The 25,343-nt window shown below is 41.9% G+C and overlaps 1 protein-coding gene across 4 annotated transcripts in view; it reads left to right on the forward strand.

Moving 5' to 3' along the window:
* LOC140741439 (spindlin-Z-like) overlaps positions 1 to 25,343 on the forward strand; it is a 110,024-nt gene that overhangs the window by 72,111 nt on the left and 12,570 nt on the right. For all 4 annotated transcript variants that reach the window (XM_073071638.1, XM_073071650.1, XM_073071630.1 and 1 more), the window contains 2 exons: positions 7,742 to 7,959; positions 22,475 to 22,523. In XM_073071638.1, the coding sequence (XP_072927739.1) occupies positions 7,905 to 7,959; positions 22,475 to 22,523 (104 nt within the window). In that variant the 5' untranslated portion in view covers positions 7,742 to 7,904. The remainder of the gene's footprint in view (positions 1 to 7,741; positions 7,960 to 22,474; positions 22,524 to 25,343) is intronic.

Here is a 25,343-nt window from a genome sequence, read left to right on the forward strand (position 1 = left end):
TGCTATAGTTACAGTGGCACAATTTTTCACATGATTAAAATGGTAATTTATTTTGGTTAGTTCATCTGCTGCAGAAGTGAGTTTACTAATGAGATTTGAGCAATGTTTAGATGTAGTGTGCCTAAGTACCTATTTAGGAAAGTATGTGGAAGTTTGAAAGTAATGTGCCTGTTGTTTTGAATGGATGTAGGAAAATTAAGTGCTTTTCCGAATTAAACTGTCTCGAATAAAATAACATGACAAGATAAACAGTGATGGGCTGTATATTGCTCTAATTTGCAATGGGTCCAGCTAAATACATTTTTTTTTGCATCAGTCATATTATCAAGTAAACCAGTGTTCCAGTATTGGAGAGTTCCTACCAAAAAGGTGATTTGAAAATAGTCTAGACTTTAATAGACGAAGATATGCTTGGGTAACTATACGTTGTGGATGTAATATTATAAATTTCCAATTCCATTGTCATTGTGCAATGCTGCAATTAATTATGGCTTTGTACTTTTTAATGGGTCCAATGGGAAATTAAAAAAAAACTTGCATAACTTTCAAGAAACAGTTGCATTTTGTCACAAATACATTGAGGAACCTGTTTAAGTGCCACAGAATATTGTTACTTGTCTCTGCCCTACTTTATACTTTCCTTGAAGATCATTTGAAACGTGGCATGCGTGGTATATGCCTCAGTTTGTGTCCTGTCTAACGCAGCTGTATATCTGTAGCATTTGGTTATTCACTCTAAATTTCAGAATATGCACTGTTGTGAGTACAGTTACTTATGTTATAAATTTGAATACGTCCATATCATGTTCTTGGATCTCTTTTCAAGTGATGATGGACTTCACTCTTTCAAATATTTAAAGCCATTAGTCCTTGGGTGTGATACTGTATTTTTCTGAGATTGTAAAACTTGCCTGTTTGAATTTTTTTAAGTTGAGGCTTTTCCTTCACAGTCTGCATACCTTCCATTTACTATTTGAAGTGAAATAGTTCATTTCAGAAAAATAGCCATCCAAGATTTTTATATGTAGGATTAACAAAGACTGAATATGTATTAACAATAACTGAAAACAATGTGCTTTGGAGTTTTATTAAAACCCCTGTAATTAAGATTTTCTTCTGCTCGTTCCATAATGAAGAAGATGTTAATTGGGTCACACTTAATTTACCCAACAATAATCCATCTGTCATTCACAGTTCAATCTATTCAAAAGTGTAGATTGTCTAGAAAATTATCATTTTGCATAAAATCTTCTGTATTAAATATTAATGCCACTTTAAAATTTTGAAATTTGCATTTGCAAATAAGAATATTACTTGTATTGAATGGCTTCTCCTTCCTCAGCTGTTTAGCTACTCATCAACCACACCCTAGCCCCCAAAATAAACTAACTTGTCTCAGTAAACAGTTTGCCAAAGCTATCCAATCCCTACTTGTCAGTGCTATTTCTAAAAACTGCCAAGAGCAGCTGCCACAATGCAGTCAGGGCTGTTAACCTAGCCTGATTCCATGATATTTTTTGCAGGTAAGTACATGGTTTGTGGCTGTGTCTTTATATTATTTCTTCTCTCCTGGCATAATGTTTTTTTTTGCCAGATTGGAGGACTGCTTTGTCGAGCACCTTTGCTCTGTCTGCTGCAAAGGGCAGAATCTGCCGGTGGCTACCCACTTTAGTTCAACTTCCCACTCTCATTCTAACATGTCAGTCCTTGCCACCTCTTTTGCCATAATGAGGCTAAACTCAGGTTGGGGGAGCAACATCTTGTATTCCCTCTGGAATAGCCTCCAACTTGATGCTCTCAACATTGATTTCTCCAATTTCCAATAATTACCCCTCCCCTTTTTTATTCCCCATTACTCTCTCACCCCTTCTCATCTCCTCACCTACCCAAAGTGTAGATTGTCTAGAAAAAAAAGATAATCTTCTTTATTAAAAATTAATGCCACTTTAAAATGTTGAAATTTGCATTTGCAAATAAGAATATTACTTGTATTGAATGGCTTCTCCTTCCTCAGCTGTTTAGCTACTCATCAACCACACCTTAACCCCCAAAATAAACTAACTTATCTCATTTAACAGTTTGCCAAAGGTGTCCAATCTGTACTTGTCAGTCTCAGCCCAAACTGTTGACTGTTTATTCTCCTTGAACAAAGGGAACTATGGAGCTATGAGGGAGGAGCTGGCCAAAATTCAATGGAACAATACCCTAGCAGGGAAGACAGTGGAACAACAATGGCAGGTATTTCTGGGAATAATGCAGAAGGTGCAGGATCGGTTCATTCCAAAGAGGAAGAAAGATCCTAAGGGGAGTAAGGAGCGGCCTTGGCTGATGAGGGAAAGGGCAGTATAAAAATAAAAGAGAAGAAGTATAACATAGCAAAGATGAGCGGGAAATCAGAGGACTGGGAAGCTTTTAAAGAGCAACAGAAGATAACAAAAAAGGCAATACGCCAAGAAAAAATGAGGTACGAAGGTAAACTAGCCAAGAATATAAAGGAGGATAGTAAAAGCTTCTTTAGGTATGTGAATAGCAAAAAAATAGTTAAGACCAAAATTGGGCCATTGAAGACAGAAACGGGTGAATTTATTATGGGGAACAAGGAAATGGCAGACGAGTTGAACAGGTACTTTGGATCTGTCTTCACTAGGGAAGACACAAACAATCTCCCAGATGTAATAGTGGCCAAAGGAACTAGGGTAAAGGATGAACTGAAAGAAATTTATATTAGGCAAGAAATGGTGTTGTATAGACTGTTGAGTCTGAAGGCTGATAAGTCCCTGGGACCTGATGGTCTACATCCCAGGGTACTTAAAGAGGTGGCTCTAGAAATCGTGGACACATTGGTAAACATTTTCCAATGTTCTATAGATTCAGGAACAGTTCCTGCTGATTGGAGGGTGGCTAATGTTGTCCCACTTTTCAAGAAAGGAGGGAGAGAGAAAACAGGGAATTATAGACCGGTTAGCCTGACGTCAGTGGTGGGAAAGATGCTGGAGTCAATTATAAAAGAGGAAATTACGACACATTTGGATAGCAGTAGAAGGATCAGTCCGAGTCAGCATGGATTTATGAAGGGAAAACCATGCTTGACTAATCTTCTGGAGTTTTTTGAGGATGTAACTATGAAAATGGACAAGGGAGAGCCAGTAGATGTAGTGTACCTGGACTTCCAGAAAGCTTTTGATAAAGTCCCACATAGGAGATTAGTGGGCAAAATTAGGGTACATGGTATTGGGGGCAGAGTACTGACATGGATTGAAAATTGGCTGGCTGACAGGAAACAAAGAGTAGCAATTAATGGGTCCCTTTCGGAATGGCAGGCTGTGACCAGTGGGGTACCGCAAGGTTCGGTGCTGGGACCGCAGCTGTTTACGATATACATTAATGTTTTAGATGAAGGGATTAAAAGTAACATTAGCAACTTTGCTGATGACACAAAGCTGGGTGGCAGTGTGAAATGTCAGGAAGATGTTATGAGAATGCAGGGTGACTTGGACAGGTTGGGTGAGTGGGCAAATGTATGGCAGATGCAGTTTAATGTGGATAAATGTGCGGTTATCCACTTTGGTGGCAAGAACAGGAAGGCAGATTACTATCTAAATGGAGTCAAGTTAGGAAAAGGGGAAGTACAACAAGATCTAGGTGTTCTTGTACATCAGTCAATGAAAGCAAGCATGCAGGTATAGCAGGCAGTGAAGAAAGCTAATGGCATGCTGGCTTTTATAACGAGGAATTGAGTATAGGAGTAAAGAGGTCCTTCTGCTGTTCAGGGCCCTGGTGAGACCCCACCTGGAGTATTGTGTGCAGTTTTGGTCTCCAAATTTGAGGAAGGACATTCTTGCTATTGAGGGAGTGCAGCGTAGGTTCACAAGGTTAATTCCCGGAATGGCAGGACTGTCATATGTTGAAAGATTGGAGCGACTGAGCTTGTATACACTGGAATTTAGAAGGATGAGAGGGGATCTGATTGAAACATATAAGATTATTAAGGGATTGGACATGCTGGAGGCAGGAAGCATGTTCCCGCTGATGGGTGAGTCCAGAACTAGAGGCCACAGTTTAAGAATAAGAAGTAGGCCATTTAGAACAGAGATGCGGAAAAACTTTGTCACCCAGAGAGTGGTGGATATGTGGAATGCTCTGCCCCAGAAGGCAGTGGAGGCCAAGTCTCTGGATGCATTCAAGAGAGAGTTAGATAGAGCTCTTATTGATAGCAGGGTCAAGGGATATGGGGAGAGGGCAGGAACAGGGTACTGATTGTGTATGATCAGCCATGATCACAGTGAATGGTGGTGCTGGCTAGAAGGGCCGAATGGCCTACTCCTGTACCTACTGTCTATTGTCCTCAAGATGTTGCCTGATTCCAGAGTTCTTCCAGCACTTTGTGTGTGTTGTGTGTATTACACAATGTTTTGTACTTCCTGAATGCAAAGACAATAATATATGATTAACTATAATTCCAATGGCTAGAAATACCTATTTTTAAGTTTTTGAACATAAACTGGTAACTTTGCAGAGTTGCATATTTACAGTGATTCACAAACGAAAAAATCGGCAGATGCCAGAAATCCGAGCAACAGACACAAAATGCTGGAAGAACTCAGCAGACCAGGCAGCGTCTGTGGGGGGTGGGGGGGAAGTACAGTCGATGTTTTGGGCTGAAACCCTTCGGCAGGACTGGAGAAAAAAGGCTGAGGAGTAGATTTGGGGGAAGGGGAGAGAGAAACAGAAGTAGATGAGTGAAACCTGCCCCTACACCTCCTCCCTCACTACCATTCAGGGCCCTAAATAGTCCTTACAGGTGAGGCAATACTTCACCTGTGAGTCTGTTGGGGTCATTTCCTGTGTCAGTTGCTCCCGGTGTAGCCTCCTGTGTATCGGTGAAACCCAACATAGATTGGGAGACTGTTTCATCAAGCATCCATGCTTCATCTGCCAGAAGAAGCGGGATCTCCCAGTGGCAGCCCATTTTATTTCCACCTCTCATTCCCATTCCAATATGTCCATCCACGGTCTCCTCCACTGTCGTGATAAGGCCACACTTAGTTTGGTGGAACAACACCTTGTATTCCATTTGCCTAGCCTCCGACCTGATGGCATGAACATCGATTTTTTTTTCCATATGTTTGGTAATACCCCTACCCCACCTCTTCAGCATTTCCCATTCCCTTTTCCCTCCCTCACCTTATCTCCTTGCCCACTCACCACCTCCCTCTGGTGCCCCCCCCCCACCATTTTCTTTCTTCCATGGCCACCTGTCTCTTATATGAATCAACTTCTCAGCTCTTTACTTTATCCCTCCCCCTCCAGGCTTCACCTATCACCTTGTTTCTCTCTCCCCTTCCCTCACCTTTGAAATCTACTCATCAGCTCTTTTCCTTCAGTCCTGCTGAAGGGTTTCAGCCTGAAATGTCGACTGTGCTTTTTTCCGTAGATGCTGCCTGGCTGCTGACACCCCAGTGATTGGTTGTGATGGTATCTGTTGAAACTAAAATGTGAACAGGTTTTTAATTACAGAAGGTGGATTGTCATTTTAATTCATATCTGTGTTCTATAGTTTCTTAACTCCAGAATAATCCCTTAAAATGGAAAACTTCAAAATGGATGACTTGATTTTTAATTTGCTTCTCACATAAAATTCTTCCTTCATGTCTGCTTTCTAAATGAACCATGTTTGTTGTCTATGTTAAATTGTCTGCAACAGAGTATTTAAAATAAATGTTTTCTACATACTGCCAATTGGTTATTTTAGTGTTTTTACTAACTAATCTTTGATTATTGCCAGTTAAGTTACTGATTTTGGTTGAGGGATGAATATTGGCCTGGATATGGGGATACCCTCTTTTGTACTACGTGTGATCTTGTACATCCATCGAGGGCAGTTTGGGCTTAGCTTTGTCTAATCAGAGAGTACCTTACACAGTGACAGTGTTTTTTGTGCTCAAATTTCTGAAATGAGATTTGAATCTGGAAACATCTGGCTCAGAAGCAAATGCTATATGAACTTAGACACAATTGGCACTGCATTATAAAATATGAAGCAAATTGTGACTAGTTTGATCTAGATTAGAATTGATCTGTAACAAATGGCATGCAAGGCACATTTTTCACTGTACCTCAGTTTATGTGACAATAATAAACCAATTTAGTTATTGAACTGTTTATCTGCATTAATGGAATTTAATGATGAGCTGTAGTTTCAATTTTAAGTCCATCAATATGCTAAGTCTGTGGAATGAAATACTTAAAAATATTGATGCTGACAATAATAATCCATCATGGTTGGATTGACTGGTAGCTATGGCAGTAGGAGAGTTGATATGGTTTGTCAAAAATTGCAATTGTCTGTTGGAAGATTGAATTACTGTTCCAAAGGTCAGTTAGTCTGATGAATTGAGAAATATTACAAATGTGTATTTCCAGATTTTTTACTTGTACTTAAAGGCCTTCAGGATTTCACTCTCGAGATCCATAGGGGTTGGACATAGTAGGTAGCCACACTTCAGCAGTTCATTCTAAATTGTTGCTACTTTTTCTTTTCAATTAACTTTTATCTTCTAGAAAAAGAAACAAGAGCAGATGCATTTTATAATAGTTTACCTTAATGCTTTGAACCCACTTTGACATGCCATTTCTACCTGTCTATCTTTGCCATTTTGATTTCCTCATCTAGAGGATTATTTGCCCAAGAATTTTGGATATGAGTTTATTTCCTTAATTGGAAATTTCCTTCAAAATCACTGACATGGGTCATGAAATTTGTTGTTTTGTAGCAGCAGTACAGTGCAAGACACAAAAAATTACTGTAAATCGCAGTTTAAAACAGTGCAAAAGAGGAATAGTGATGCAGTGCTTATGGGTTTGTGGACTGTTCACATCTCTGATGGCAGAGAGGAAGAAGCTGTTCATAAAATGTTGAGTGTTTTTTCAACTCCTGCACCTCCTCCCAGATGGTAGTAACAAGAAGAGGAGATGTGATGGATGCTGCCTCCTTGAGGCACTGCTTTTTGAAGGTGCCCTTGATGGAGATGCCTGAATCTACAACCCTCTGCAGTCTGTTTTGATCCTGTGTATTAGACCTCCATATCAGATGGATATGCAACTTTTGTGTATTCTCCTGACTTCCCCTTCCTTAAATCCTCATCAATTCCTTGGTATTACTGATGCTGAGTGCAACATTATTGTTCTAACACCACTCAACCAGTCAGCCTATCTCACTCCTATCTGTCTCCTCTTCACCTTCTGAGATTCTGTGAACAACAGTGGTGCCGTTGGCAAGTGTATAGATGGTGTTTGAGCTGTGCTTAGCTGCACAGTCATGAGTGTATAGAGAGAGAGAGTAGAATTAAGAGCTAAATACATGTACTTGTTCTTGTGGAACTGGAACCTGGTGCACAGTCAGCAGATGGATTACCCTTGTAAACCACCAGGAGCTGTGCAGGATTGGGCTTGAAATTGTCTGAATCGTTACCATAACCTTGCTAGGAACTTCTCTGCTGGCAGTAATGTGCTTGCTGATGCTCTTGGGAAGTATATACTGGCAATTCCATGAGAGCTACCTTCCCAGTCAGTGTTGGCACTATCAGTTCATTTATTTTTCAAAGGCAAAGTAACTATTCTCGAATTATGTATACACAAAAAAAATCAGTAGTTTAGAAATTATTTACTTATGTTTGTTTAAATAGTTTTTGTTAGGCAGATGTTTTTCAGCAATAATGGCCTGTCTCTTTTTTTAAAACAGGTTTACTGGATTGCTACATACTAATCCTGGCTCCATGTAACCCTTAGTACTAGTGCTGGGCGCTGCTTCAGCAGTTCTGTACATAGCTTGGGGTTCTTGATATCACACTGAAGGCATCACTTTAGCTTCACCTTACCAAAAGCTGTGCACCCTATACAGATGAATGAAGACCCCATTTGGGAAGCGATCCAGTCAGAGGTTATCAATTGATGCAGCAGGTAAGAGTTGATGAAGTCAAAATATGTATCTGTTTGATTTGTGGTTTCTACCGTTTGCAGGATTGTTTTTAAAATTGAAAAACACTTAATGCTATGGATGATAATTGACACTGCCCCTTGGATCTTGGTACCAAACTAACTTCTCTGAATTTACCTTAAAGCAAGTTTGCTCCTTTATGATTTTGAAAGCTTTGATCTGATCAAACCTTCTAAAGTTAAGTGAATGAACTTGGTATTTATGCAATCTGACTTGACAATTTCACCCTCAGATCCTAGGATATTCCAGAGCGTCTGTGTTGTATTCCCACAAAGGCACAAAATTCCCAAAGCCCTTCTGTGCAGATTGAATGGAATTGGATCTAATGTCAACATCTGAGCCATCACTCCCTCACCCTGAAACTCCAAAATGCTCTGAGATTATGGGTGTTTAAGTCATTTTGACAACTGTTCATATCTAAGCATCAACTATTATTGAAGATGAGCACATATATCTTTGACACCGAGCAGTTCCAAATGCAAGTGGATGACCCCGTATTTCCTCATATCTGAACTCAGTTGCTATAGCTCTCTCAACTTGTTTGTATTGTATTTGTCCTTTGAACAAAGTACTCCAACATATGTATGGAATTAACTGCACTCCAAACTTAGTTCGAATTTTAAATTTGGATCTCAACATGTCCTTTTATTCAACACCATAATAATAGATACCGAGAAAACCATTGTTCCTAGTCCTGACATCAAGATTGTTCTTGGATCTGTCTGGCTCTTCTTGCCCCTCGGCTGAGCTCTGCCCGTAACAATGCTCATTATTACATTTGCCCCTAGCAACGCTCATTGTTACATCTGCCCCTGAACCTCCTCCCTCACAATCATTGAGTCCTAAACATCCTTCCCAGTGAGGCAGTCCTTAACTTGAGAATTGATTGGTGTCATTTATTGCATCGGGTGCTCCTGGTGTGGCCTACTCTACATTGGTGAGACCCAAGAGATTGGCAGATCGCTTTATCAAACACCATTGCATCCTCCCCCGTACCAGCTGGGATCTACTGGTGGCCAGCCATTTTAATTCCCCTACCCATTCCCACACTGGCTTGTCTATTGGCAAGTTGACACAGATTGGAGGTACATCACCTTGGATTCTGATGGCATGAATATTGATGTCTCTCGCGTTCTTCCCCACCCTTTTGTCCTGCCCATCACCCACACATTCCTCCCTCTTATTTCCATTCTCACCACCTCCTCTGTCCTCTCCTATCAGATCACATCTTAAATCACTTCCACCTATCACCTCCCAGCTTCTTGTACCAGTCCCATTCATTTTGCCCCCCCCACTTGCCTATCATATGCTATATCAATTACAAGTTCTTGCTCTCTCCTCTCCCCCCCCCCCACCTTTTTATATTGGCTATCTCCCCTCTTTCCCAGTGTTGATGAAGGGTCTCAGCCTGAACGTTTGACAGTGCACTTCCCTCCGTAGATGCTGGTGACCTGAATTCCTCCATTTTTTTGTGTGTTACTTGGGAGTAATAATCAATTCCTTTTCGAGATTCAGCATTACTTGTGGAAGGAGTCTGCTGTTCACCCTGTTTGTATACAGCTATCATTCGCTGTAATTGAGTACTGTAAGAATGATGTCAAATTTCAGCTGGCTCCATTTGTCCATTTGATGTTTGTTTAGAGGGAGAAAAACTTAGAGATCTCTTTACACTGTACATAAGGTAAAGTTTTTTTTTAATACAATTATTGCTGAAAATAATTTTGGTCCAAATTAAGGTTCACAAAAGCTCGGCTTGCTAGAAATACTAGGAAATCACATTGCTCCATGGAGTGCTAATATTTCAGAGCAATGAACAGATTTAAGGTGCAGAGGAAGGAGAAGTGATACATTGCAAAGTTATAGAAGGTGCAGAGCAAGGGAGAATCAGACAGAAACGATGATGGTGCAAGTTGGAGGAGTGAAAATGAAGAATGTTTGAAATTAGTGAAGAAATTACTTAGCAGCACTGGAAACTTGAACGAAAATGTTGCAATGCAGACAATCTGAAATTGTTGATTCTGTCTTGAGTCTTGGGCCAGCCATGTTGTGCCGAAGTGAGTGTCATTGTTATTACTAAGGAGAAGGTGCTTGGGAAGCTGAACAGTCTGAAGGTAGATAAGTCACCTGGACCAGATGGTCTGCATTCCAGGGTTCTGAAAGAGGTGGCTGAAGAGACCTGTGGAGGCATTAGTAATGACGTTTCAAGAATCACTAGATTCTGGAGTGGTTCCTGAGGACTGGAAAATTGCAAATATCACTCCACTCTTCAAGAAGGGAGAGAGGCAGAAGAAAGGAAATTATAGGCCAGTTAGCCTGGCTTCAGTGGTTGGAAAGATGTTGGAGTCTATTATTAAGGATGAGGTTTTGGGGTGTTGGAGATTCTTGATAAAATAGGCATGGTCAGCATGGTTTTCTAAAGGTGGAATTCTGCGCCTGACAAATATTTTGGAATTCTTTGAGGAATTAACAAGCAGGATAGACAAGAGTGTCAGTGGATGTTGCTTATTTGGATTTTCAGAAGGCCTTTGACAAGGTGCCACACGTGAGGCTGCTGAACAAAAAGAGCCCACGATATTAAGAGAATTTTACTAGAATGGATAAAAGATGGGCTGTCTGTCAGAAGGCAAAGAGTGGAAATAAAGGGGGCCTTTTCTGGTTGGCTGCCAATAACTAGTGGTGTGCTGCAGGGGTCGGTGTTCGGACTACTTCTTTTCACATTGTACATCAATGATTTGGATGAAAGAATTGATAGCTTTGTGGCCAAGTTTGCAGAAGATAAGATAGGTGGAAGGACAGGTTGTGTTGAGAAAACAAGATGCCTGCAGAAGCATTGGGGGGATGGAAAAGAAGTGGCAGATGGAATATAGTATGGGGAAGTGTGTGGTCTTGCACTTTGGAAGAAGAAATTAAGATGTGAACTACTTTGTGAATGGGGAGACAATTCAAAACTCAGGCGCAGATTTGGGAGTCCTCGTGCAGTTTTCCCTAACTTGCAGTTGACTCCGTGGTAAGGAAGGCAAATGCAATGTTAGCATTCATTTCCAGAGGACTAGAGTACAAAAGCAAGGATGTAATGCTGAGGCTTTATAAGGAATTGGTCAGACCACACTTGGAATATTGTGCACAGTTTTGGGCCTCTTATCTGAGAAAGGATGTGCTGGCATTGGAGAGACTCCAGAGAAGGTTCGCAAGAATGATCTCAGGAATGAAAGGGTTAACAGATAAGCATTTGATAGGTGATGGCTCTGGGCCAGTATCCTAGAGTTTAGAACAATGAGGAGGCATCTCATTGGAACTTATTGAATATTGAAAGATCTGGATACAATACATTAATCAACAAGTATAGTGACCAGTCCTGATCATACTTAGGATACCCAGCTGTAGATGGAATGAATTCCTAGAGTCCAGGGTTTACCTTCAGAACAAACTTCCTTTTTTTACAAGCTGACATTGACAGAGGATGAATGCTCACTGATGCAAAGTTTTCATTATACTTGTACTATTTTTTTAATCTACTTTCCCCCCCACTTTCTCCATCCCACATGCACTGTGTATACAGTACATAGCACGAAGTAAGCTGTCTGTGGTGTCGAGCTTCAGTATCTGCTATGTGAGCTGTGTGCAGTTCCCATTCCAGCGGTTACTTGAAAACAAACCAAAGCCACTGACTGAGTACAGGAGCTGGCACGGTATGACATGCTTCCAGAATAACTTGAGTTCCATGTTAAAAAAAATACATTCGATCCTTATTATGAAATCAGCAAAGACAAGTGATCTTAGCGATATTAGAAATTATCAAATTAAATTAGTAATGTAGCGAAATAAGAGTAATTAGTATTCAAATTAAGTGAAGATGTAATTAAGTGAAGATCGTAAATAAGTGTAATTAGCGGTCAACAAAAAAAGTCATTCCCTGGCTGCCTCCAATTAACCAGACTAAACTATCTAAAACACAGTGTGAATACGTAACTATACTCATTTGCTTCTACTACATCCTAACCCACATGGCAAGTTACCCATAATAAGTGCACAACACAAAATACAAACAGAAAATAGGTACCTGGCTACTACCAATACACACAAAGTGCTGGAGGAACTCATCAGGCCTGATGAAGTGTCTCAGCCTGAAACATCGACTGTTTACTCTTGTCCATAGATGCTGCCAGACCTGCTGAGTTTTTCCAGCATTTTGCGTGTGTTGCTCAGATTTCCAGCATCTGCAGATTTTCTCATGTTTGTGACATGGCTCCTACACCCCTTTTACTTTGTATTTACAATGGCAAGCCTCCTTCCTGGAGTTGAATGAAACCATTGCTAGGCTGGTAGCCAGACATGAGTTCACAGTAGTTCACTTTAGTCTAGTTTGTGGCTTGGGCCAGTTGAGCCTGTTACAGACTTCCACTGCTTTGAATCATAACCATAGGGGTCCCCTTTCTTCCTCTACTACATGCTGACCCCCTAACTCTCCCTGCTGTGCTATGGAATTGAGAAGTCACTATTCCCTATTATTGAATTTATGATCCTCTCCTGTGCAGTGATCTGTATCATGGACTTGTGATCTCTCCTTGTGCAGTCGCAGGTTTTCCTGTCATTCATGGTATGAAGAGGAGTTAAATCCTGTTGCCAGGGTTCGTGCCCATCTTATTCTTTCTATTCTCCAAAGAGACTATTCCACTTTGTCAACTCAGCACAAGTTGAATTTTGGTTCTCTGTGTCCCATTTGCCAAAGTGCTACCATCAGAGAAGCCTGGAATTGATTGCTCATGACAGTTCATGTAAGGACCCCATTTCTCCACATGCGTCTCATAACCAGACCTCACATCATGGGTATCTAGTTCTGTGTCTTAACTTAGCTGCTGTTATCTCTGTTATCATAAGGATGGCCAGCCCATTACTTCTGCCTGATACAGAAGTCTTTGCTGTCTTTGGCTTGTATCTCACTACAGCCAGCTGGGCATGGTCTCATGTTCTGAAGTAATGATATGGGGGAAGGGGAGAAGGGTGATTGTCCACTATGCCAGTATAATTTCAGTCTACAGTTATATCTATTACACAGTGTTAATTGCCACAGATAGCTTCTGGAAATAATTGCTGATTCAGAATCCTGATCCTGGAGACCTGCTTAAGTCAAGATAAATCTCTTTTTATTTACCATTTTCAGAATTTTACAGACTATTAACCACCTCTGTATTTAGCAACCTCCAAATGTTAAAATTGAAGACATTGGTCATTTTTTGTTCAGTGATGGTTATTTTTTTTAATTCTTTGATTTCTGCATTACTGACTATAACAAAAATAAATCAATATGTGCAGGCCTAAGGGGAAGGAAAAGCATGTCACCAATAGTTAAATTATGGACAGGCTTCCAATGCTGTAAAATCAACAACTTTTTACAATAATGGTGCAGATGCCTTTTCTTTCGTTCTGTACGAAGGTCAAATTCCTGCCTGAATATACTGGGACTATCTGACAGGGAAACTGTGGCTAGAATTCTATGGTCAGTGGCAAGCACAGCTAATGCGAATTTAAAAAAACTGAAGATGCTAGAAATCTGAAATAAAAACAGAAGATATTGCATCTTTTCCCATGACTACTGCTAGTTTCACACTCACCCCAGAGATCAATTTAAAGAGTACATTGGAGTTTCCAGGAACTGTCAGACACTTCCTGGCCTACCAAAGCAGCCCCTACTTGTGCAGAGTAATACACACAAAATGCTGGAGGAACTCAGCAGGCCAGGCAGCACCTATGAAAAGAGTGAACAGTTGACGTTCCAGGCTGAGACCCTTCATCAGGACTGGGAAAAGATGAGGTCAGAGTGAGAAGGCGAGCAGAAGGGAGGAAGAAGTACAAGATAGATGATAGGTGAAACTGGGAGGCGGGAGGAGTGAAGTAAAGAGCAGGGAAGTAAGTCAATTGGTGAAAGAGATTGGCTGGAGAAGGGGGAATCTGATAGGAGAGGAAAGAAAGCCACTGAAGAAAGGCAAGGGGGAGGAGCACCAACCGGAGGTGATGGGCAGGTAAGGAGATGAGGTGAGGAGTGATGGGAATTGGGAATGCTGAAGGATGGAGGGGAGACGATTACCAGAAGTTTGAGAAATTGATGTCCATGCCATCAGGTTGGAGGTGACCCAGACAGAATATAAGGTGTTGCTCTTCCAATTTGAGTGTGACCTTTTCGCAGCAGTAGAGGAATCCATGGGCTGATACGTTGGAATAAGAATGGGAAGTGGAATTAAAATGGGCAGCCACTGGGAGATTCCAGTTTTTTGACGAATGTAGTGTAGATGCTCAGCGAAGCGGTCTCCCAATCTACGTCAGGTCTTACTGACATACAGAAAGCCACGCTAGGAACCATGGATACAGTATATGTCCCCAACAGACTCAAAGATAAAGTGTCACCTCACCTGGAAGGATGGTTTGGGGCCCTGGGTGGTAGTGAGGGAAGAGGTGTAGGGGCATGTGTGGCACTTGTTCCAATTGCAAGGATAAGTACCTGGAGGGAGATCAGTGTGGGGAGGGACGAAAGGGCAAGGGAATTGCGTAGCGAGTAATCCCAGTGGAAAGCAGTGGGGGTGAGGGAAAGATGTGCTTGGTGGTGGGATCCTTTTGGAGATGGCAGAATTATGTACTGGACACAGAGGCTATGGGGTGGGAGGTGAGGACTAGAGGAACCTTGCCCCTGGTGGTTGCGGACAGCTTGGGTGAGGGCAGATGAGCATGAAATGGAAGAGGTGCGAGTTAGGGCAGTGTAGATGATACTGCTCCCCCTTCCCCCCCGCCCCCCACTACTTGTGCTGAACCCAGCCCCAACCTGCCCTTTATATTTAAAGTTCAGTGTTAGCATCTCTAATGAACGCAGGTTTTAAGCAAGAGAAAATCTGCAGCTGCTGGAAATCAAAGTAATACAAAATGCTGGGGAACTCAGCAGGCTAGGCAGCATCTATGGAAGAGATTAAACAGTTGATGTTTCAGGCCGAGATTCTTCATCGGGACTGAAAAATAGAGATTAGGTTTTAAGCAATGTGAGAAGAAAACAACAAAAGAAATGTCCAAATTCAGTGTCGAGCAAGAGTGATTAAAAGATCTAGTGCAAAGCAGAGTGATGATGGGGTCCTAAAGACAACAAAAGATGGCTATAGAGGTGGTGCAAATAAGAATAGCTGTACCATTTTCTAAAGCTGTTAAATACAGTTCTGAGCTTTAAAAGCTTTACAGTATTTTATAGTATAGCGGAGGAATTATACATGGAGCATAATTCAGGTAAATGTTACATTGAGTCGTTGCATTTTGGGAAGAGGAATGAAGGTAGAACTTTCACAGTAAAAGGTAAGGCCCCAGGGAGTGATGTAGAACAAACAGATCAAAGAGAACAAACACATAGTTCCCTGAAAATGATGTAATGGCTATTACAAGGGTTGTGAAGAGGCTTTTGGCTCTCTGGCCTTCATCACTCAGGGCAGTGAGTATAGAAGTTGGGATGTTGCATTGTATTAGATGTTGATGAGGCCACATTTGGAATATTCTCCATAACTTCTGCCATCTTCAATGGGACGCCATCACCAAACATATCTTTACCGCCACACACCCCCTCCACTCTCTTCCTTCCACAGGGATCACTCGCTCTGTGATAACTTTGTCCACTTACTCCTCCCCACTAATCTCCCTCCTGGCACTTACCTCTGCAAGTGGTGATACCTGGCCATTCACCTCCATTCAGGGCCCCAAGCAGTCCTTTCAGGTGAGGCAACACTTCACTTGCAAATATTTTGGGGACACTTACTGTATTTGCTGCCCCTCCCCCTTCCCTCATCTTCAATTTCCCACTCAGGTCCCCCTCTTAATTTTTGTCTTGTCACCTGCTTATCACCTCCCCTGGTGTTCCTCTTCCTTTCTCCCATGGTCCACTCTCCTCTCCTATCAGATTCCTCCTCCAGCCCTTCTGGTAAAATGGCAGTGCAATCAATTGCAGCGACTGCTATGGACTCAACCAAAGGTGGTGGTGTCCTTTTTAAAACAATTTTGGCGATCACAAGATCCTGCTGGACTATTAGAACTTCAAAGTACTGCAGGTCTATGCTGTCAGCAAGTTGCTCGTTGGCAGAGAAGCTGAAGGAGCTGGACTTGGTGCGACTCGTGTCACTGCCTGTGTCAAAGAGGTGTCGTGGAGTTGGTGTGTGAATGTGGTGTACAGTCTTAACAGCAAGTGATCATCTTGGTCATTTTTCTTGTGATTGCAAAACCCTGTTGGGCATTGTAAATGTGGAATACCGTGTTCGATTCACTGATTTATTGGCAGATGTTGGGGGGCGGGCGGGTGGGGGATTGACAGTGGTGCTCCATGGTCTTAGTAATAGTGGGGACTTGGCCTCAAATTTTGTTGTTGCTTGTTTACAGTCTTGGAGTCTGCGCTCCACTGCAGACCGTGTTGTACAGTGTCCAAGTCAGTGGAATCTTGTAAGATGATGCTAGTGATCATTGGCAACTTCCTGCGGGCTGCAGAAAATTGTTCCAGATTTCCCCTTAAATGTACTTTTTACTTCTGCTGCAATTTGTAGCATGTAAATTTCCTCTGAACAATGGGCTTCTGAAGCAGGTCAATGATCTTCAGATCTTATGATTGATGAAAGAACGCGGAGCAGTCAAGCGTGGTGCCTTTAGGGATCATCGCCACGGCTGTAAGCTCTGTAGGAAAGGGGAGGGGGCATCCAGCCAGGCCTCCTCGATCCAGCACCATGTTTGCGAGTGTGCAGCCATTAATAAAACTGACTATCTGAAAGCAGGACTACTGTATCAGAGTTAGATGAGGCAGATCTCAATTGTTTGTTGTATCAAGACTTGGTTATGTGCGGACATGAAAGACGCACCAGTCAGACCGTAAGGATTTACAATTTTCAGGATGGATCAAACTGGAGATTCTGGAGGTGGCTTATGTTTTGTGCTCAGTTCTCATTGGTGCTCCAACATGCCGATTATATTGAACTTGTGTTTCCCCTGACTTGAAACACCTGTCAATCAATTGTAGACCATTCTATTTGCCTCGGGAGTTCTCATCTGTCATCTGTGAACCTGACCACAGTTTATATACCACCAGTGTCCCACTATAAGCAAGCACCCACGACACTGCACAGTGTCGTCTGTGGACAAGAAACAACCCATCCCAACACATTTCAAGTTATAGACAGAAACTTCAACCAGGCCTGTTAAAAGAAAACCCTGCCCAATTATCATCAGTATATAACAAGTAACTCCAGAGATTCCAACATACTGAATCATTGCTACACTATGATGAGGATTGCTTATTGTTCCTTGCCTAGACCACATTTTGGTAAATTGGACCAATTGGTTGTCCTCCTGTCACCTGTGTATAGGCAGAGCCTAAAAAGCAAGGCTCCAGAGACTAGGACAACTAAGAGGTGGTCATGGGATGTGGAGGAACAGTTACAGGATTGTCTAGAGTCAATGGACTGGGCTGTGTTCAAGCACTCATCTGAGGATCTACACTGGGGTTGCAATAGACTTTATTGAAACAGCTGTAGATAAGTTTGTCCCCGTGAAATTGTTCAGAGTCTTCCTCAATCAGAGGCCCTGGATGAACAATGAAATCCAAAATCTTCCGAGGGCCCAATCAGAAGCATTCAGGTCTGGAGGAGTAAGCTCCAGAAAGCCGTCTCTTAGGCGAAGTGGAGATTCCGGACTGAACTGGTATCAACAAGAGATGCTAGACAGCTGTGGCAGGGTTTGAATACTATAAACCTCCTACAAAGTTAAATCAAGTGACATGGGGGATAGCAGGGCTCTGCTTCCAGGTGAGCTCAATGTCTTCTATGCTGGCTTTGACTGTCAGAATTGGGAGGAACTATCGTGACCCCTACATAAGACCATAAGATACAGGTGAAGAATTAGGCTATTTGGCTCATTGAGTCAGCTCCGCCATTTCATAATGGCTGATCCACTTTTCCTCTCAGCCCCAATCTCCTGCTTTCTCCCAGTATCCCTTCATGCCCTGACCAATCAAGAATCTATCAACCTCTGCTTTAAATATGCATAAAGACTTGGCCTCCACAGCTGCTTGTGGCAAAGAATTCCACAGATCCACCACCCTGTGGCCAAAATTGTTCCTCTTCATCTTCGTTCTGAAAGGACACCCCTCTATTCTGAGGTTGTGTCCTCTGGTCTTAGACTCTCCCACCAGAGGAAACATCCTCTCCACATCCACTCTTATCAAGGCCTTTCACCATTTGATAGGTTTCATTCTTCTGAATTCTAGTGATTAAAGGCCCAGAGCCATCAAATGTTCTTCATGTGACAAGCATTCAATCCTGGAATCATTTTCATGAAACTTGTTTGAACCCTCTCCAGTTTTAGCACATTCTTTCTAAGATTAGAGGCCAAAACCTGCTCATAATACTCCAAGTGAGGCCTCACCAGTGCTTTATAATGTTTCAGTATTACATCCTTGATTTTAGATTCTCTTGAAATGAATACAAACATTGCATTTGCCTTCCTCACCACAGACTCAACCTGCAAATTAACCTTTAGGGAATAGAAACATAGAAAATAGGTGCAGGAGTAGGCCATTCAGCCCTTCGAGTCTGCACCGCCATTCAGTATGATCATGGCTGATCATCCAACTCAGAACCCTGTACCTGCTTTCTCTCCATACCCCCGATCCCTTTAGCCACAAGGGCCATATCTACCTTCCTCTTAAATATAGCCAATGAACCGGCCTCAACTGTTTCCTGTGGCAGAGAATTCCACATATTCACCACTCTCTGTGTGAAGAAGTTTTTCCTCATCTCGGTCCTAAAAGGCTTCCCCTTTATCCTTAAACTGTGACCCCTCGTTCTGGACTTCCCCAATATCGGAAACAATCTTCCTGCATCTAGCCTGTCCAATCCCTTTAGAATTTTATACGTTTCAATAAAATCCCCCCTCAATCTTCTGAATTCCAGTGAGTATAAGCCTAGTTGATCCAGTCTTTCTTCACATGAAAGTCCTGCCATCCCAGGAATCAATCTGGTGAACCTTCTCTGTACTCCCTCTATGGCAAGAATGTCTTTCCTCAGATTAGGGGACCAAAACTGCACACAATATTCTAGGTGAGGTCTCACCAAGTCCAGCATAAGGACTCGCAAGTCCCTTTGCTTCTCAGTTTTTTTTGCATTTTTTCACTATTTAGAAAATAGTGAATTTTTAAATTTCAAACAAGACAAATGAGAAAATCTGCAGTTGCTGAAAATCCGAGCCCCACACAAAGTGCTGGTGGAACTCAGCAGGGCCAGGCAGCATCTATGGAAAAAAGTACAGTTGATGTTTCAGACTGAAACATTGACTGTATGTTTTTCCAAAGATGCTGCCTGGCCTGCTGAGTTCCTCCAGCATTTTGTGTGTATTGCTCACTCCTTTCATTTCTTCTACCAAAATGCATGGCCATACACTTTCCAACACTGTATTCCATTTGCCATTTCTTTGCCCATTCTCCTAATCTAAGTCCTTCTGTAGCTTCTTTACCTCCTCAAAACTACCTGCCCATCCACCAATCTTCATATCATCTGCAGACTTTGCAACAAAGCCATCTATTCCATCTTCCAAATCATTGACATATAACATATGATGATCCTTCGGTCTCAGTATCCGAAGCTGATGTGCAAGCTGTTTTCAGGAGGGTGAATCCAAGGAAAGCATCCAGACCGGACGGGGTACCTGGCTGAGTACTAAGCTGGCTGGTGTGTTCACTGATATCTTCAACTTCTGGCTTTGGCAGTGTGTGGTACCTACCTGTTTCAGACAGGCCCAAGAAGAGCGTGGTGACTTGCCTCAATGACTATCGCCCCATTGTATTTCCATCCACATTGATCAAGTGCCTTGAGAGACTGGTGATGAAACATATCAGCTTCTGCTTGAGAGGCAATTTGGATCTGCTCCTATTTGCCTTCTGGAGCAACAGATCCACAGCAGATGCCATCTCATTGGCTTGTCAAACAACCCTGGAACATCTGGATAGCAAAGTTGCATACATCAGGATGCTCTTTATAAATTGCAGCTCAACATTTAATACCATCATCCCCTGCAAATTAATCAATATACTCCAAGACTTGGTCCTCAAAACCTCCTTGTGCAATTGGATCCTGGGTTTTCTCACTTGCAGTTCCCAGTCTGTTCGGATTGGCAAATAATCTTCCACGGTCTCTATTAGCACAGGTGTACCACAGGGCTGTGTGCTCAGCGCCCTGCTCTACTAGCTTTACACCAATGGTACCTCCAACACCATATTCAGCTTTGCTGTTGTGGGCTGTATCAAAGGTGGTGATGAATCAGCACACAGGAGGGAGATTGAAAATTTGGCTGAGTGGTGTTACAGTAGCAATCTCTCATTCAATGTCAGCAAGAACAAGGGACTGATTGGAGACTTCAGGAGAGGGAAACCAGCAGTCCATAAGCCAGTCATCATCAGAGGATCAGGGATGGCGAGGGGTCAGTAACTTTAAATTCCTGGCTGTTACTGTCTCAGAAGACCTATCCTGGACCCATCACGTAAATGTCATTGCAAAGAAAGCACGACAGCGCCTCCACTTCCTTAGGAGTCTGTGGAGATTCGGTGTGACATCAAAACTTTGCCAAACTTCTATAGATGTGTAGTGAAGAATGTTTTGCCTGACTGCATCATGGCCTGGCATTGGAACACCAATACCTTTGAATGGAAAATCTTACAAAGATAGTGGATTCGGCCCGGTAGATCACAGGTAAAGTGCTCCCAATCATTGAGCACATCTACGTGAAATGCCATTGGAGGAAAGCAGCATCTATCATCCAGGATCCTGTTCATCCAGGCCAAGCTCTTTTTCTACTGCTGCCATTGTGCAGAAGGTACAAGAGCCTCAGGTTTAAGAACTGTTACTACCTCTCAACCTCTTGAACAAAAGGGGAGATGTTCGCACCACCAATGGTCTCACTTTGAGGACACTTTATCATGTTATTTCATGTTCTCGTTATTTACTGCTATTTATTTCAGTTTGCATTTGCAGTTTGTTGACTTTACGCTCGACGTTCATCGATACTGTTATAGTTACTATTCTATAGATTTGCTCGCTATGCTGGCAGTAAAAAGAATCCCAGGGTCATATGTAGTGACGTATGTACTCTGATAATAAAACTTTGAACTTTGCTGCCCCCCAGTGTTCGCTCAGCAGAAGACAAGCTGTATTATGGTTGACTGCAGATTTCAGCAATGTTTATTGATGGATTCGGGGTCTTGAAATATATTTTCTTCTGTGTGCCTCTGTTTTACTGATATCTTGTATATGCCTTGTGCAGCGTGTGACTGTTCATTTTGCACCTTGGCCCTGGAGTAATGCTGTTTCGTTTGACTGTAGTCATGGGTATTCGTGTATGGTTGAATGACAGTTCAACTTTTCCACCTATACCTCTCAGCTTTTTACTTCATCCCATTCCCCCTACCTCATTTTGGCTTTCTCCCTTTTCCTCTCCCATCCCAATGAAGAGTTTCAATCCAAAACATTGGCTGTTTATTCACTTTCAGAGATGCTTCCTGATCTGCTGAGTTCCTCCAGCATTTTGTTTGCATTGCTCTGAGTTTCCAGCAACTGCAGAATCTCTTGTGCTTTGGATTATTGTATTCAGTTTTGGTTGCCCTTCTATAGGAAGGATTCTATTAGACTGGGAGGAATGGAGAGCAGATTTACAAAGATGTTCCTGGGACTCGAGGGACTGAGTTTTGGAGAGAGGTTGAGTAGATTGGGACTTTTTTATGGAAGTGTAGGAGAATGAGGGGTATATAAAATTGTGGGGCACAGTTAGGGTTTGGAAAAAGCAAGAACCTAGAAGTCATAAGTTTAAGGTGAGAAAGGACAGTTTTTAAGGAACTTGTGGGGCAACTTTTTCCACCAGAGTGGTGAGTATATGAAACGAAGAAGTGATGGAGGCAGGTACTTTAACAATATTTAAAAGGTACTTGGACAGGTATATGGATAGGAAAGATTTAAAGGGATATAGGTCAAATGCAGGCAAATTGGACTGGCTTAAATGGGAATCTTAGTTGGCATGGACCAGTTAGGCAAAGGGGCCTGTTTCCATGCTCTTAATGATGAGAGGTTAGAAACTGGAATGCCTGTTTTTGAATGCCATGCATGAAACTGAAAAGCCAAGTGTTTCATGCACGTTGTGCCGGGTTCACACTATTTGTGTTGTGTTCTATGCAAGCAAGTGGGATGCTAGGGCAATTTTGCCATGATTTTCAGATGGATCTGTGTAGGCCATGTATCCTTGCCAACATCAGTAAGAAGAGTGTCAGGGCAGAGCTCGGAGGTGGAGTGGTGAGGAGAATTGGTTACAGGTAGTTGGAAGTTTTGGGTGACACTTGCAGGGCTGAATAGAGCCTTTTCATCTGATTAAATTTAAATGTGTTTCAAACTTGTGCATTTCTGATTAAAAGTAATTAATTTCTGTTTTCTCTAGGTCTTCCTGGTGTGTCTGGTAATATGATGAAGAAGAAAAGTAATCACAGGTGTGTCTGAAGGAATAGCAGTTATGAACTGAGTTAGGTCATCCTAAAATCATCAGTCTCATGGACTGTTGGGGTTGAAGCTGGCAGGCAAATTACATGACCTATATTATGATAACAATTAAAATTCACTTTTTATAAAAATTCTATCATAGGAAGAAAAGGAAATTCAGTTGAGTCAAATCATCCATAAGGTAATGAAGCATCCATTTGTTTATTGATTGGCATAGAAACTGAGAATCAGAATACTTTCTAAAACAGAGGTACCCAACCGTTCTTTAATGTAATGAACCAATATCAAGGAAACATAGAAAACCTACAGCACAATACAGGCCCTTTGGCCCACAAAGTTGTGCTGAACATGTCCCTACCTTAGAAATTACTAGGGTTAACCATAGCCCTCTGTTTTTCTAAGCTCCATGTACCTATCCAAAAGTCTCTTAAAGACCCTATTGTATCCGCCTCCACTACCGTTGCCGGCAGCCCATTCCATGCACTCACCACTCTGAGTTTTTAAAAAAAAACTTACCCCTGACATCTCCTCTGTACCTACTCCTCAGCACCTTAAACCTGTGTCCTTTTGTGGCAACGATTTCAGCCCTGGGAAAAAGCCTCTGACTATCAACACCTCTCATCATCTTATACACCTCTATCAGATCACCTCTCATCCTCCGCTGCTCCAAGGAGAAAAGGCGGAGTTCACTCAACCTATTCTCATACGGCATGCTCCCCAATCCAGGCAACATCCTTGTAAATCTCCTCTGCACCCTTTCTATGGCTTCCACATCCTTCCTGTAATGAGGCGAACAGAACTGAGCACAGTACTCCAAGTGGGGTCTGACCAGGACCCTATATAGCTACAACGTTACCTCTGGGCTCCTAAATTCAATTCCATGATTGATGAAGGCCAATACACCATATGCCTTCTTAACCACCTAGTCAACCTGCACAGCTGTTTTGAGTGTGCTGTGGACTTGGACCCCAAGATCCCTCTGATCCTCCACACTGTCAAGAGTCTTACCATTAATACTATATTCTGCCATCATATTTGACCTACCAAAATGAACCACTTCACACTTATCTGGGTTGAACTCCATCTGCCACTTCTCAGCCCAGTTTTGCATCCTATCAATGTCCCGCTGTAATCTCTGACAGCCCTCCACACTATCCACAACTCCTCCAACCTTTGTGTCATCAGCAAACTTAGTAACCCATCCCTCCACTTCTTCATCCAGGTTATTTATAAAAATCACAAAGAGTAAGGGTCCCAGACCAGATCCCTGAGGCACACCACTGGTCACCGACCTCCATACAGAATAAGGAGTCTGTGGAGCCCAGTTTGGGAACCCCTGTTCTAAAGCATAGTGTTGGATCTGGACAAAATATTGCCCAAAAGGTCAAGAATGAGTTTTAAATCTTGTGGTTATTGCCATTTTATTAAATGTTCATACCAATGCAATAACAGTAACCATCTCTACTATAAGTAAGAAAGAACAACCAAAGAATGCCCAAATCTTGCCTTGTGGTTATCTTAACACTGAAAACAAGCTCAAACTAGACATAAGAAAATTTGTTTGATAAGACAGCTTGATTTTTTTGCTGGTGTGTAACATGGTTGCAGAAAAAGTATCAAAATAGCAGAACCAGCAATATTACAAATCATGGAAAATGCATTGAACATTTAAAGAGGAATAGGTGATTATACAAACATCTAAGCAAGCAAGTTAAACTATAAGAAAAATAACAATTTAGACTCTAATCCAACAGTAGGTTGGCACACAACTGGGGTATTGTGTCTAATTCTGGTTATCCCAAATGCATTGGGAAGAGTGGGAGAGTTTAGAAAAGATGCAGAAAAGCTGATCTATGGTAGTTGTGGTCTAGATTTGTTTCCCTCGAAGCAAAGAAGACTGAGTAGAAATATAAAACATAAATCACGATGGCTTAGTTAGGATAACTGGAGATGAGCTGTTTCCATTATAGTATAGTTCAAGGGCTAAAAGTAATGAATAATGGGTTAGTGGGAATGTGAAGGAAAACTTTATACAGGATGTGACAGCAATCTAGAACTTCTGCCTGTAAGAGTATTGGAAATTAAGACAAAGTACTGATAATGCTTCGCAGTATCTATGGAGACAAAAGCTTGGGTTAATATGTGAGGACTTTGACAAACTGATCCACGTAGCCAGTCCTCTCCTGGTAGCATTTTTCATATCACCATCTCAATTTTTATGGATGGTTTTATCCCAGAAGGATATAACTCTCTGAATATCAAATGCATTCAAGGCAACTACAGTGCAACTCTGTTTTGATATGTTTGTTCTAGAAAACCATAATTTGCCTCTGTCACTACTGAGGATACTGAAGTGAAGTCAGATAATCATGACTGAAGTGGCTAATTGGACAAATGGTTAATTTTTGATTGACATTGAAGATGGCCCCTTTGTATTGTTTGGATTATACTTTTTATACATTGAATTGCTTATAGTCGAAGATCTAACTGGAATATAAGAAACTTATTGGGAGACATTTTAACAATTGTTTCAGGACTTAGGCTGGTGAAATCTGAAATGTTCACCACAGATTCACCTCTTTACATTTTCTTTCAAACTGGAGCTAATCACCCTGAAGGTCAGGAATGTTTCAGTTGATCTCCAGCTTTCTGTGGTAGCCAGCCTGGCTTCTCATTTCCAAAGGACAGAGGTGGAGATAGGAACAGGCTCAACTGTCCAGTTTCACACCCAGTAACAGAATGTACTGCCAAGACTTGCTGTTTGGATTTCCGTGCAAATTTATACTGCAAGGCATTAGAGTGTGTTGGGA

The sequence above is a fragment of the Hemitrygon akajei genome, chromosome 2 (genome assembly GCF_048418815.1).
Source record: "Hemitrygon akajei chromosome 2, sHemAka1.3, whole genome shotgun sequence".
In the NCBI taxonomy this organism is placed as follows: domain Eukaryota; kingdom Metazoa; phylum Chordata; class Chondrichthyes; order Myliobatiformes; family Dasyatidae; genus Hemitrygon; species Hemitrygon akajei.